General features: G+C 36.7%; 2 protein-coding genes across 5 annotated transcripts in view; one reads left to right on the plus strand and one right to left on the minus strand.

The window, feature by feature from the left end:
- The window catches only part of LOC107688120 (syntaxin-binding protein 4-like), a 44583-nt gene extending 40599 nt beyond the window's left edge, over positions 1–3984 (plus strand). Inside the window, exons 18-22 of one of the 2 annotated variants that reach the window (XM_016485692.1) lie at positions 212–328; positions 749–798; positions 879–1009; positions 1252–1309; positions 2393–3983. In XM_016485692.1, the coding sequence (XP_016341178.1) occupies positions 212–328; positions 749–798; positions 879–1009; positions 1252–1309; positions 2393–2453 (417 nt within the window). In that variant the 3' untranslated portion in view covers positions 2454–3983. Of the gene's footprint in view, positions 1–211; positions 329–748; positions 799–878; positions 1010–1251; positions 1310–2392 lie in introns of both variants that reach the window. The other variant, XM_016485691.1, reaches the window with a different exon arrangement.
- A 495-nt stretch (positions 3985–4479) lies between these two features.
- The window catches only part of LOC107688121 (RNA polymerase I-specific transcription initiation factor RRN3-like), a 24837-nt gene continuing 14866 nt past the window's right edge, over positions 4480–14450 (minus strand). Inside the window, exons 2-19 of one of the 3 annotated variants that reach the window (XM_016485696.1) lie at positions 12884–12999; positions 12550–12675; positions 12401–12457; positions 11778–11867; positions 11558–11687; positions 11417–11476; positions 10345–10408; positions 10166–10235; positions 9960–10058; positions 9789–9881; positions 8517–8649; positions 7530–7660; positions 7324–7454; positions 6909–7093; positions 5912–6020; positions 5667–5819; positions 5492–5579; positions 4480–5286 (exon numbers count right to left, since the gene is read on the minus strand). In XM_016485696.1, coding sequence (XP_016341182.1) covers positions 5149–5286; positions 5492–5579; positions 5667–5819; positions 5912–6020; positions 6909–7093; positions 7324–7454; positions 7530–7660; positions 8517–8649; positions 9789–9881; positions 9960–10058; positions 10166–10235; positions 10345–10408; positions 11417–11476; positions 11558–11687; positions 11778–11867; positions 12401–12457; positions 12550–12645 — 1827 coding nt within the window. In that variant the 5' untranslated portion in view covers positions 12646–12675; positions 12884–12999 and the 3' untranslated portion in view covers positions 4480–5148. Of the gene's footprint in view, positions 5287–5491; positions 5580–5666; positions 5820–5911; positions 6021–6908; positions 7094–7323; positions 7661–8516; positions 8650–9788; positions 9882–9959; positions 10059–10165; positions 10236–10344; positions 10409–11416; positions 11477–11557; positions 11688–11777; positions 11868–12400; positions 12458–12549; positions 12676–12883; positions 13005–14450 lie in introns of those variants that run through there. The other 2 variants (XM_016485694.1, XM_016485695.1) reach the window with 2 other exon arrangements.

A 14450-nucleotide genomic window follows, 5' to 3' on the forward strand; every position in this document is an offset into this window, starting at 1 on the left:
TCTATATATATATCTATATATATTTTTGTTTCACTTTTTAGTTTGAATAATTGTATTACTTGTTTTATTTCTGTTAGTTGCCATGGCAACATTTCTAGTTTTGTTTTGTGCTTTTCATCAAATATTTATATTTCAGCTTTATTTCAATTAACAAAATTTTTTTTAATAGTTTAAGTTTTAGTAAAGGTTTTACAGCCCATTTTCTTCACAGGAGAATGTGATGGAACTGAACAGGAGGCTCGCCATCATTGACAGCCAGCTGAGAAGGTCTGAACTCACACGGAAACACCTGGAGATATCCAACAAGAAGCTGCTTGGCTTTGCACAGGTAAACACAAACCACATTTTTTTTACTTAAAGGGATAGTTCACCCAAAAATGCTAATTCTGTCATCATCTACTCACCCTCATGTCATTCCAAACCTGTATGAGTTTCTTTGTTGAACACAAAAGAGAATTTTGGGAACCAAACAGTTAATGGTAGCCATTGACTTCCAGTATTTTTTTTCCATACTATAGAAGACAATGGCTACCATCAACTGCACAATTTCCCTCAGAATATCTTCTTTTATGTTTAGCAGAAGAAAGAAAGTCACATGGTTTTGGAATGACATGAGGGTGAGTAAATGATGACAGAATATTTTTGGTTTTAAAGTTCCTTTTAAAGTACACTGTTGTATCTAGATATCAGTGGTGCTTCCAAAACACACAAAAAATCCAAGTTTAAAATTTGCACTCTGTTTTTACAGAATGTCCACAAAGTTCTCACCAATGCCAGCTTATTTGGGATTGAAAGTGGGTAAGTTTCTCAAGACAAACACTGAAAGTTGTAGTGTCTCACTGTGTCTGAGATCATGACTTACCTTCCTCATCCTACAGGTGCGCACAAGCGTCTCCAGCGACTGACAGCCCCGACACACCCTCCCCGATCCCAGACCCTGCCTGCCAGCTTGCAGCTGAGGCCAAAGAGCTCGTAGATGGTGTCTGCTCACTTTGCACTGAGGATCACAGTAAGTGAGAAATGTGCAAATGTGTCAACAGCTCTGGGCGACTAATTGAGTGGCTGCTTAAAGCCTCTCTCCTTGAGTCTGATCGTTTGAAACCACATCAGTCTGTTTGAGTGGAGTGTGACGTACATAAACTGGGACATTAAGACAATTTCTGGACATTTTGTTGTAATTAACTCATTTGAACTTGTGTTTTCGAATCTGTGATATTATTATTATTCACTAACTGTTTGGTTATTTCGCAGAATTACTGCAGTACGTAGAGGGAAGCATTGTGAAGGCTGAAGAGGACTGTGATTCAGAGTGAGTGGCCGTTTTTATTGTGTTATGAAGCAATCAGCATTTCTCCCTTCAACTGCTGCTGTCAGCTGAGTTTAGCTTAGGCCAAATGTTCATTTCACTGTCACAAAACCCTTCACTATAACCGCTGGCCTTGCAAAGTCTCTTAGTTATCCAGTTTGACAAGGAGTTTTGAAAACACCAAAGCAGGTGTCACGTGGCTCGTATTTTAGTCATTTAGAGTTTGAAATGGTATTAATCATGCTATTTTGAAATGAGAACAGTCAGGGCAGCCTTGTCATAGGGTCAATCGTAACCAAAGTGCTCAAGGGTGCATTTCAGAAGATCCTTTGAAACAAAATGGGTTTTATTAGTTTTATTAGTCTTTAATTATCATTCTGAAATTTTAACTGGAATATTGTTATATCATTTCTTTAATTATTGGATATGCTCTATACATTTGTTTTCTGGTATGTATTTATTCATTCATTCATTGTTATTATTAAAATACTAATTGAATGTATTAAGCATATTTTCTTTATCTTCATTAAACTGTATATATTTTATATATATATATATACAGTGGGTACGGAAAGTATTCAGACCCCCTTAAATTTTTCACTCTTTGTTATATTGCAGCTTTCTTCAGTAAACGTTGTGTATTTATACATACGTATACATATGTGTGTTTAATGAATAGTATTAAAATAATATATTAAATTGAAGTAATGTATTATTTCTTCAAAGAAATGTAAAGGTTTTCTTAATTTTCTTAATTCAACTTTAACTGTTCTTAAAGTCTAACAGTTACAAAAAAAAAGTTTACATTATAAAAGAGGTTATCAATTAAAAATCATGTGTAAAGGTACAACGAATGTCCAGTAGTGTCAGCCATTGTGTGATTGTAACATTGACTCCAAATGACAGTTATATTTTGTACCCCTTTTAACTTCTGAAGCTTTCCCTGTGAAAAGTGCATACTCTTAAGAGAATATGGCAAATGCATATCACTTCAGAATGAAACACAATCATAAACATGATAATGAGATTCTTCATATTTACATTAGAAGATTATAGACTTACATAATGCTCTTTTTTTCCCCGTAGCCTCACTCAATGGCCACAACCTCCTGTCCTCGGGGCTGCAGTAGAGCGGCGAGGTCAGTAGAGAATCTGGGATAGACAGACAAACCGGGCTCATTCAGAACATCAAGGTCGAACTGCACCTATACTGTGGAACATAAGAGACTGTGAAGATTTGCAGTGTGGTTTGTACTCTTTCAAGTGGCTACCAGAGGCCTGAGCTCTACTGATCAAACTCATACTCATTTTTTAAAGCTGTCCGTGTACATATTTAACATGTAGCAGAACTCAGTGTCATAACATAAAGGCAGAAACCAACAAAGGGAATTGAAATCCGAAACACAAATGGCACCATTAACAGCAGTGGTGACTTTGAAATGCTCAAATGTGACTTCAACTGTGTCAGCATGTGCCGTGCGTAACACTTATAGCAGATGAAGCAGTTACCACACACAGTTCTCATTCAGATGGTATATTTCCCCATTTCAACAACTGTAATGAAAACACATGTGACTGTGCAGCTGACCTCTCTATTAGAGTTAGGTATATTATACAGTACACGTATTAGATTTCACTTAGGGATCTTCGGGACAGTCCCCACTCTTCATCATTTGATATGATGCTTATTTGTATCTGTTCTGAGAAGTGCTATGACGTTTTGAAGATTTTATATTTTCAGTCCGAATCTTTTATTATTCAGAGACACATAGACACGCTCGCTTCTAAGTATGTGTGCGGTTGCCGTCATAAACCTTGTAAATCTTGCCGTCAGTCCCCTTGATTTCCTCTTCATGTCTGCCGATCATGTCAGTCTACGCTGGGTCACCCACCCATTACGATCAGGTATGGTCTGTTAAGTGCTTTGGGGGGATCCTTCATGGTTTGTTTCGGCTGATGGACGGTAACTTTGCTCCATCTCTGGGTCCTCGGGACTATGATTCTGTTCGGGGGGGGTGGGTTTGCTCGTCATGGCACTGGTATCAAGTAATGGGAGTCATATTGCAGTGTTCCACCCTGAATGCATCCATTCAGCTGAACAATGCACATGGATCGGGTTACTGTTTTCATAAGCACACTGTATTCGGCTGTTTTGTCTTGCCATATAGGATCTAGTCACTTATATCAATGTGTAATAAACTGGTACCATTCATTTCCTGTGGATAGAGGTGTACGGTTATGCAGATGGTCTGTTGATATTAATAACAGCACATGCTCTACAAATGCTGACATGTAGTCCTGTGATTCAACTAGATTGCATCATATGTGTGGCCTAAATATCCTTCTTTTAATGTTTTTATTAAAGTCTGAAGAAATGTGGTGTTTTTGTATTATATGCAGTGGACTTCAGTACAATAGACTTTAAAAATACGAGGATTTGTCTGTTATTTTCAAATCCACTGCGGTCAACAGACAGAACGCTCATGCTTACGTGTCTGCAGGAATAGTAGTGTATACGCGTGCCAGTCGACATTTGCTGAGCCAAAGCTGGCTCATCGTACAATATTAAAAAAATTATTTGGCTACCAAGGGCTGCATGCTGACAATTTTAATGCTTGTGCAATCTGCAACAGCTTGTGTGGGTCTTTTATTTTTTTTTCTTAGATAAGACTACACACATCTGTACAGTTTCTATTAAAAATACATCAGTGAATTTGACCTTACAGTAACCTTTTTATGGTAACATGCATAGTCATAGGTTAATCACTTTGTTAGCATATATATATATATATATATATATACAATTTAAAAGTTTGGGATCAGTAAGTTTTTTTAATTGTTTTTAAAATGTCTTTTATTTTGGTCTCTAATGCTCACCAAAGCTTTTGGTGATCAAAAATACAGTGAGAACAGTAATACTGTGAAATATCATTACAATTTAAAATAACTTTTTTTTTATTTGAATATATATCACTTATTTACTAATAAGCACACACATGAGAAAATTAAGGCAAGGACCATTTTGTTAATCTGCAATAATTCAACATTTTATAATTATTACTCTAATTATAATTAAAATGTTACATTTCTGGTGGAAGAAAAGAAACATTTTAAGAGTAATATGTCTCTTAAAAAAAGTCAACAATTAGATTATATTTTCCACATTTTAATAAAACAGCTAGACCATTTTATTATTTAATGTTAATTAATTTCAAGTTGAATTCAAAACTGTACACAAAAGTACAATTCACTGAGGAGGCTATGACGACAACAGTTAAAATTTCAACAAGTAACATAGAAAACCATATTTAAATGAAGGTATTCTCTGTATGTCAATTTCCTACAGAATATTTTGTGCAAACACACTGGTTTAGTCAGAGCTCAAACTCGTATCATGGGAAGTGACACCCATTTACCATTTCAACACACCACCAGGCAATTCTAACCTCTCAAATCATTTCAGAATAAACTGAAAATCTTACATTTACTCAAAGTGAGAACACACTGAGAATTTCATTACAACTGCCACATCTGTGCTGACAGTTTCTCCTGAAAACAGAAAATACATCTGACTGTCTACTTGATAAACCACCAATGTTTCTATCATTTTACTATTAATATAGCACAAATGTTCAATAAACACATTTGTATTTTATGATGCAGTCTTAAAGTGAAGTAGAGGGTTTAGTAAAACTACTGCCAAACACTGGGGTCAGTAATGCTGCTGTGTGAAGGGCTCCAGTCAAATTTGTGCCATCACAAGCAGTCCCTGAGCGCCCCCTCCTGGTGTGATATTGGGCTGAACAGCCCATCTGTGACCAGCTGATTGCTACAACAGTGGATCAGAAAGGCCGCTGCAGGAAGGAGACAGGGGGAGAGCCAACGCTCCGTGGACTGTGCAGATGAGAGTCATAAGAACCCGGAGTCATGCCTGCTACTGAGTCTCCGTGCAGAAAGTCATCTTCTTCCTCCATAGACCCCTGTGGAACAATATCAAAGTGATATTGGATATTCTCTGAAGAGACTAAACTACTGAGATGAGTCAAAAAAATCCCATCAATTACAATGTTTCAGTTTTCTTACAGTGGCTTCAAAAATATATATATGGACACTTAAAATTGCCTGAATGGGCAGGCAAAAACTCTGAAATCTCTAAACCCTCTGGCCACTGAGAATGTGCATCACCTTTCTCACTTCCTTCTTGGGCACATCTATCATACAATCGGATGGCTCCTCCCACGCCTGGTAGATTGGCTCAATGAGTTTTCCAGAGCTGTTGTAAAAAAGAATACATAAATTATTTTTAGTGAACTAGTATTTCCAAGGCTGAGTTTAACAGGAATGAGCATGACTTTTTTACCTTTTCAGGAGATACGGATCAAAAGGGAAGAAGGTATCCAGAGGGTTTGTGTTAGTGGACACTGAGCTGCCGCCCGTTGAACAGCTCACCACTGGCAACAAGTTCCGGTTGTTCCGCTCAATGATGGTGTAACAGAACACGAGCTGGTACTTCCTGCCAACAGATGGGTGAAATTGCCCTCATTTATCATGCTTTTATTTCGTGAAGTTTTTGTAATCTGATGATGGCTCTCTCTTGTGCTGTACCTGGTGATGGCTGCAAACATGTTGGTGACAGCAGGTAGACAGACCCTCAGCGGGTTGAGCTGGCACATCACTATACGCTCGAGATTCAAACCTTGAAGGTACGCCAACCCTGCAGAAGGGTCAAACGAAAAGTCTAGTTTAAAACACATTTGTCAAGTTCAAAAATGTTATAGTTTTATGACACTCAAAATTAACATGCATTTTATTTATTCATCATGAATTATTCATTTAAGGTGTCCTTGTTACAGTTTAATTGTACATTTAAGTACTGAGTGATATTAGTACTATAGCTTTAAGGTTATGATTAGGGTTTGGTTTAGAGTTAGTTGCATGTAATTATGCATAATTTACTGTAATTACTATAAGTATATGTAACGTGTAACAAGGACACTATAATAAAGTGTTAGTATTCATTTTAATATAATAAAAAAATGTTTTGGGGAGTCGCACAAGGTTTACACCCTGAACTGACCTTGTCTTGCTGTAAAAAGTATGAAATTATTCTTTTTTTATTCTTTTTTTATGCATGTTTGTTGAAGTCAAATCACATGACTTTGATTTGGAAGACAAACGTTTTTCAAATATTAACAAGCAATGAAGCATTATTGTTAAAATAATTTTTCTAAGAAATATTTATAAAACATGTCAAACTAAAGGTTTTCTTTTAAAGCACTTTGTTCTTTTGACAAGGCTTTTTTCTTGATTATGTTATCAGAATAGATCACTGCAATATTTTTGAATTTATGACCCCCAAAATAAAAAAATGAAATTGAAATTTAGAAATAAAATACAAATAAACACATTCTAGAAGTGGTGAATTCAGGTCATTGTTTGCATGATTAACAGACCAGGGCAAAAGAAATTGTGTACTTGACAACTTATAAGTTGTATAGTTGACTATACAACTTACAACAACTGAAAAAAAACGTTTTAACAACTCAAATGATTTTCACGCTTGTGCTTCATGTATAAACAGGTAAATTCCACACGTACTGACCTTTCTTCATATTGCCCTCCAGAATGGCATTGTGTCTGAAGATGAGCGTGTAAAACACAGCCTGGCAGGCTGTATAAAATGGGCCGTGCAGATTGACGTCACAGAATGCTTTGGATCCCGAGTCCTGACTGTTAATATAAAGGTGCAACCAGGGAACCAACAGGTCCAGACAGGCCTTGACTGTCCTGTGGAAGAGAGGAAACTCTACAGAACCAGTTTTGACATGATTTCAAATGATGTTTTGACAAATATAGGTACCTGTGTCCAATCAAACCCTTTTCTTTTCCAGATAACAACAAAGAGGCATTAATGTTTAATGACTTAATCAAGGTAACAAACCACTGCCAAGAAAGATGATTAAATATTGAACTCCACTGCATTAGATAAGATAAAACTGCATGATAAGGTCACGTACGATACTGGCAAAAACTTGGCTCTTGCCATGAAGCTGCCCATGTATCCAGCAGCAGCCTGTCTCAGGACGGGGGGCTGGTTGGGGGCTTGTAACATCTTCCATAAGTGATCCAAAAAAGCTTCAGCCAAACCCTGAAAAAAAAAAAAACAGAGAAAAGTTATGATTTTGTTTGTTTGTTTGAGAATAACAGAGTAGTGGGAACTCACCAGGCGGAAGCTGCACAGGTAGAACATGTAGTACTGCACGTGACAGGAAGCGTGAGTGGGAAGCACCACCTTATCAAACACAGACAGCAGGTCTCTGTACAGAGCTTTGGTTTTCTCAATATCTAATGAGCCTAATGAGATTGAAACAAAAATATTATTATTTTTTTTTAATTCAGATAGATACAAAGTTAAATTATAAATGCACATATGAATGTTATTTATGAAATGTTTAAAGGGGTCATAAGATGCGATTTCAATTTTTCCTTTCTCTTTGGAGTGTTACAAGCTCTTGGTGCATAAAGACAATGCCTGTGCATTTTCATGCACTTCTTTACATGAAGGTATAAACATGCTGCCATGTCACAACACAAAAATTACACTTAGACTGCTGTTCAAAGGTTTGGGGTTGGTAAGATCTTTAGATGTTCTTGAAAGTGTTTTATGCTCACCAAGGCTGCATTTGTTTGCTGAAATATACAGTAAAAATGGTAAAATCGTGAAATATTAGTTTAAAATAACTGTTTTCTATGTAATTGATCCCTGTGATGCAAAGCTGAATTTTCAGCATCATTACTCCAGTCTTCAGTGTCACATGATCCTTCAGAAATCATTCTAATATGCTGACTTGGTGATCAAGAAATATTTCTTATTACTATCAATGTTAAATACATCTGCTGTGCTGCTTAATATGTTTATGCAAACTGTGATTTATTTTTCAGGATTCTTTAATGAACAGAAAGTTCTAAAACAACAGCATTCATTTGAGACTGAATGTATTTAATGCATCCTTGCTGAAAAAAAGGATTAAGTTCTTAAAAAAAATTTTTTTAAAAATCTTACTGACCCCAAACTTTAGAACGGTAGTATATTTGATTCTTTTCCTATAAAATGACTGAATGTGCTAAACGAATTGTGATTAAACATTTGAATGGACCGACAGCCCTAAAAAAACAACTTCTATGGTTCATAAAATGGTAATGTCCTGACCATTGACATGGCAAATGTCCTCAATATAAGCCAGCAGGACAGTCATCATCGTGTCCAGTCTCTCTGCCACAGGATGGACCATCACAGCTCGATCGGGTCTCGATGAATCCAGTGGAGAGTCCTCTTCTTCATCCTGAATAAACCACACAAAATGAGAAATTAAAATGAGTAAGACCTATGACTGCTTAAACATTGAAGGGGTCATATGCGATTTTATGTTTTCCTTTGTCTTTGGAGTGTTAAAAGCTGTATGTGCATAAAGAAGATCCGTAAAGTCGCAAAGATTAAAGTCTCAAACCCAAAGAGACATTCTTTATAAAAGTGAACGCTCAGCCACTCCTTCCTAAAATGCCTCGTTCAAACATGCCCCCACATATCTACGTCACTGTGTGGGAAGATTTGCATTACACCATCCAAATGTATTCGCAAAGAAAGAAGGTGTAACTTTGATTCGCTCTGTAGTATTGTTTGCTTCCGCCGTCGTGGAGACGCTGTGTGTTTCGTTGCGAAAGCCAAACTACTTTCTTTGGCCTTCCAAAGGTCGACACAACTAGAAATCAGTGGTTAAGTTTCATTTACAACACTGTTCCAGAACAGTTCAACCCAAATATTCGAGTGTGTGCAGCGCATTTTACAGAGGAAAGTTTCCTGAACCTGTAAGAGGCTTAACATTTCCGTCACACGCTTGAGGTATTCGGCCAATCACAATGCACTGGATAGCTGGCCAATCAGAGCACACCTTGCTTTTCAGACCGATGAGCTTTGTAAAAATCGACGCGTTTCAGAAAGGCGGGGCATAGAGGAGAAACAATAATGTACAGTATGTGGAAAATAATGTGTTTTTTTAACCTTAAACCGCATAAACGCATTGCATTACATCAAATACACAACATAATGTTCTTTTTAGCAACATCATATGACCCCTTTAAAGGAAAGACTACGATATAAGTCAGCCCTGAATTAAGGCTTAATTTGATTCCTCATACAAACCTGTCATGTAAATATAAGTTGTATCAACTACTTTTATGATGCTTTTGGAAGCTTGAAAGATCCAGTCCTCATTCACTGCATGCAAAAGCGTGACTACAGTACATTTGTCTAGATTTCACTGAAGAAAGACTTCAAGTTGTACATGTTTGGAACGACATGAGGGTGAGTATATGATGACTTTCCATTTATGGATGAACTATACCTTTAAATTTGTCCCACTGAGTATGTTCTGCGTTCTATGTGTTTGGCTTTCTGTTGTTTTCTGAAGTGTTTTGGACTCACCATGTCAAAGAGGCAGTCATCCTGTGATGCTCCATTAGCATCTTGCTGAGCTCCACTTTCCACTTCTTCAATCTCACTCCGTGGTGCACTAACCTAAAAGTCAAAAACAGCCATCAAACATCTGCACAGTTGCAAATATATCAGTACAGTTACTAAACACAAGTCACTTACATCTAGTGTGAGCATCTTGCTGATGATGAGCTCTAAGATGTCTCTCCTCAAGTCAGGGATGTAGACGGAAACTCTCAACAGGTTGTGCACGTAACACTCCTGTGTGGACAGGCAACACGGCCTCAGTACAATCACATTCAAACATGTAATGACGTTACTCCAGTACTGGATGTAAATGCTGTGGAGAACCTCTCCACATAACTCACAAGTGTTCTGGAGGATTTCTGCACAAAAGGGAACTTATCAGAAAGGATTGACATCAGGAATCGACTGGTTCTGAAAGAACAAGAAAAGAGTTTATTAGTGACTGCTAAACTTCATGCTAAACTAAATCAATAAACTGATCAACTCCGCTATGCTTTTGGAGGTTTTGTAAGACACTTACGATGGAACATATCTTGCAATCAGCTGCAAGGCTTGATGACACTGATCAAATGTCCTCGGGAGATCTGTGTGAATTTAAAAATAATGAATAATGGTGTAAGGTATAAGGTATATTAGTGGCATACTGATATGATTTCATTAATCGATGACAGGAATGGTTAATGGCTGATATACAATCAATGACAGCAAAATAAGACATAAACTACCATTCAAAAGTTTGGTGTCAGTAACATTTTAATTATTTTTTTAAAGAAATATAGTATGCTCACCGAAGCCACATTTATTTAAACAAAACATTAAAACAGTAATATTGTCAAATATTATTATAATTCTGAACAACTGTTTTCTATTTTAATAAATTTTAAAATGTAATTTATTTCTGTGGTGGCAAAGCTGCCATTACTCCAGTCTTCAGTGTCACATGATCCTTCAGAAATCATTCTAATTTGCTGATCTGGTGATCATGAAAAAATATTTCTTATTATTATCAATGTTGAAAGCAGTCGTTTTTTTTGTGAAAACCATGATCCACTTTTTAGGATTTTTGATTAATAGAATGTTCAAAAGAACAGCATTAATTTAAAAATACAAAACCTTTGTATCATTATCAATGTCTTTACTATTCATTTATTGAGTACTTGCTGAATAATTTCTTTTAAAAAATCTAACCCCAAACTTGTGAATGGTAGTGTATACAACACTGAGATAAAACATATGGTTATTTAACAATATCTAAACAAAATGGCCAATAAGATTAGTCTAAACAACATTAGTTATTCTGGTTGGCGGCTATATTGGTCTGTAAACTTTAGTCAAGGTAAACAACATATTGGATTTTACCCAAATGAACAATGCTGTGAGGGATAAAAAACACAGTCTGTTTTATGAGTGTGTATGTATGTTTGTTTATGCAACAAGTCTATCCTGACTAAGGTCCACCACCAGGGTAGATCATAAAAGCTGGTATATGACCGTGCATATAATTAATCAACAAAAACAACAGTCAATAACACAAATTAAATTACAAAACAAAAGCAGTTGATATTAAAAAACAAAACAAAAAGTACACCAACTTTCATCTTCGTCATCAGAGTCTGAAATATCCACATTTCCTTCCTGGATTCTTATTCTTTCTGGAAGAAAAAAAAAAAAGTGTTATTTTAAGTCACCTGAACAATGTGAATGGAGTGAAGCAATACTATAATATATCTTACTTGGTGCAAAATTAGAGACGACCATTCTGAGACAGGCTCTGAGATAAACTGTCTGGGCTGACACCAGGTTACTCAGAAAAGCCAGATATTCTTCCACCACAGCCTGACTGCGACCGAGCCATGGCAGCTTCTGTATGGGGAAACATTTATTTCATTAATGCACAGCGAAACTGACCTGACGGCTTTTGTTTATCATTTGACACACTGGTGTTTCACTCACCAAAACAACATATATTAATTGCTCATGATCTTTGCCAAGTTGAGTGACACAGGTCCTGAATTCCTGCAACCAGCTGATAATTTGAGCGTCCTACAATAACATACGAAAAAAGTGAGAAAGAACATTTCTAATTGCACATGTTTGAAACACAAAGTGCAGGATTCCCACACCAATCATGTCCCAGTACTGAATTAGGATTTTCAAACATCATTTTGATTCAGACCGAATGAATCACTTAGACCAGGGGTGCCCAAACTTGGTCCTGGAGGGCCGGTGTCCTGAAGAGTTTAGCTCCAACCCCAATTAAACACACCTGAACCAGCTAATCAAGCTCTTACTAGGCATACTAGAAACTTGAAGGTAGGTGTGTTGAGGCAAGTTGGAGCTAAACTCTGCGGGACACCGGCCCTCCAGGACCGAGTTTGGGCAGCCCTGACTTAGACGGATTCGTGAGTCGGTTTGACCAATTCAATGAAAAGTAACTCGGCAACATCTAGCCAATGAAAGACTTTATTCACTTTATAGTATCCATAACATCTAAGGTTTTTATGTTCCATGATTTTTACAGGTCTTGACAACACAGTGTGGGAACCTTGAAATCAAGATAAAAAAACAATACTTGCCTTAATATCAGGATCTGAGAGTTGATGTTTTATCAATTCATAATCACTTGTGTCGCCCTGTAGACGTCACATAAGAGACGTAAGGACATGTTTTACAGGCAGTGGCATTCATTAGCTTTATACTGTACTTACAATCTGACCCAACTCACCTTTTGTAGTTTAGCTAATGTATTGGAAACTGTGCCTCCAAAACGCACAGTTTTCTTTGGAGGTGTATTGAGGAAATCTCTGTCCTCAATTTCCATTATTTATCACAAATAGTTTTAATCTGCGAACTGAAAACAAAACGACGTTAAAATCAACGACAACTAAGTCTACTTCAAAATACATTCTGTAACGATAACCGCTGCATCCACACACACAAGAAAAGATAAGTTATACAATTAAAACATAAAAGCAGTATGAAGATAAACCGGATACTTATAGGCATGCGCGTAGTTATTAAACGGACTACATCACGCGAGTTAATAGATCACAACTTACCAAATAATGTTTATTCAAAAAAAGTCTATAATTAAATCTGGCATTATAAGTGAGATATAGAAATAGTCACATGCGTTCCACGCCGAGCTCTGCACGACCGGAAGCGCTGTATTGTTCTTCTTCTTCTTCTTTTGGTTTTATGGCGGGTTGCGAACCAATTTTCTTTACTATGCGCCTTTTGAAAGGTCGCTGTATTGTTGTTACGGAAGTAGCGTGTTTAGTTCAGTTGCGTTCAGGAAATTAACGTTCTGCCACCTAGTGGTTTGAAGTGTAATGACTCGATTAATGGTTGTTTTGCATATTAGGGCCTGGTCAGGGCCAAGGGCCGCTTGGTGGATAGAGAGATGGAGCAGGTACGTATTATACACAACTGAGCAGCAACGTTCGGGGAAGGCTTTAAGACCAAGCGGAATCCTCTGCCGGCTGCTCCCGAAGCGGGAGTGAAGCACAGCGAGCGGGACTCGCGCTCACTGTCCGCGTTTTGATTTTGCCAAATCAGTTTGGGCGAATGCAAACAACTTATTGACCATGAATCCAACATCCAGCAAGGCAGGAAAACATTCAGTCTACCTGAGGGAGGTCTTTCACTATTATTTTAAAAATGCAACTTCTAGCGTATTCTGAAACTTATACCTCATTATATTGACCCTTACGAAAAAGAAGTTTATTCAAGTGTGCTATTAGTATACTTCTTTTAAACTAAAAATAGGAAAGTATACTTTTAGTCTACTTTTTATGTACTTCTCAGAAATGGGCTTTATGTACTTCTCAGAAATATACTTAAAATGATATTTAAGTATACTTGACTTATGCTTCGAAAAAGTCGAAATATATTTTAGCTATAATTGTGTTCCTAGAATCCGTGTTTTCATTGTTATACTGTAGAGGGCGCTAGTACACATCTTCTGTACAGAATTTCCAAAAAACAAGTGAAGAAGAAACCGAAACAACAGATGCTTCCACATGTATTCTAACACAATCATCAGACATAAAAGAGTATCAAAACTATGTAACATTATGGAATAAAATGTCAACCAATGAAGAGGTAATAATAACTGTCAAGCTTTGGGGTGTTGATCGACTTTATCTACGTTTTGATTATCATTCTGAATCCAATTCATAATCTTTTTTCAGCTTTTTGTTAAGTATACTACTTTTTGGTAAGGGGAAGTACAAATCCAAGCACCAGAAGCAGCCCAAACTCTCAATTTTTTCTTTAATTGAAAAATATGAATTTTCGTTCATTCATAGGCTATATGGTTGCACTAATATTTTAGTTAAAAAATGTAAGTGCCATTGTTTAAAAAATGCTTTATTGACTGACGTTTCATAGACCTTCAGTTGTTATGCTTTCAAATTCCATGCCATTTGTAATTTCACAGTATTTTCACCTCCTAAATTACTACCCTTGTAAAGTCACAATTCTATAATGGTCAAATTTACTCAGGCCGATGGCATTTTTTGAATGACATTAAATTTGTTTTTTAGAATAATTGTACATAAATGGGTTAAGCAAAACAAATGTGATTATTTCTGAGAACTTTTTAACTGCAGGCAGATATAGGCC

The sequence above is a fragment of the Sinocyclocheilus anshuiensis genome, unplaced genomic scaffold (assembly GCF_001515605.1).
Source record: "Sinocyclocheilus anshuiensis isolate Anshui unplaced genomic scaffold, SAMN03320099.WGS_v1.1 scaffold249, whole genome shotgun sequence".
Taxonomy (NCBI): domain Eukaryota; kingdom Metazoa; phylum Chordata; class Actinopteri; order Cypriniformes; family Cyprinidae; genus Sinocyclocheilus; species Sinocyclocheilus anshuiensis.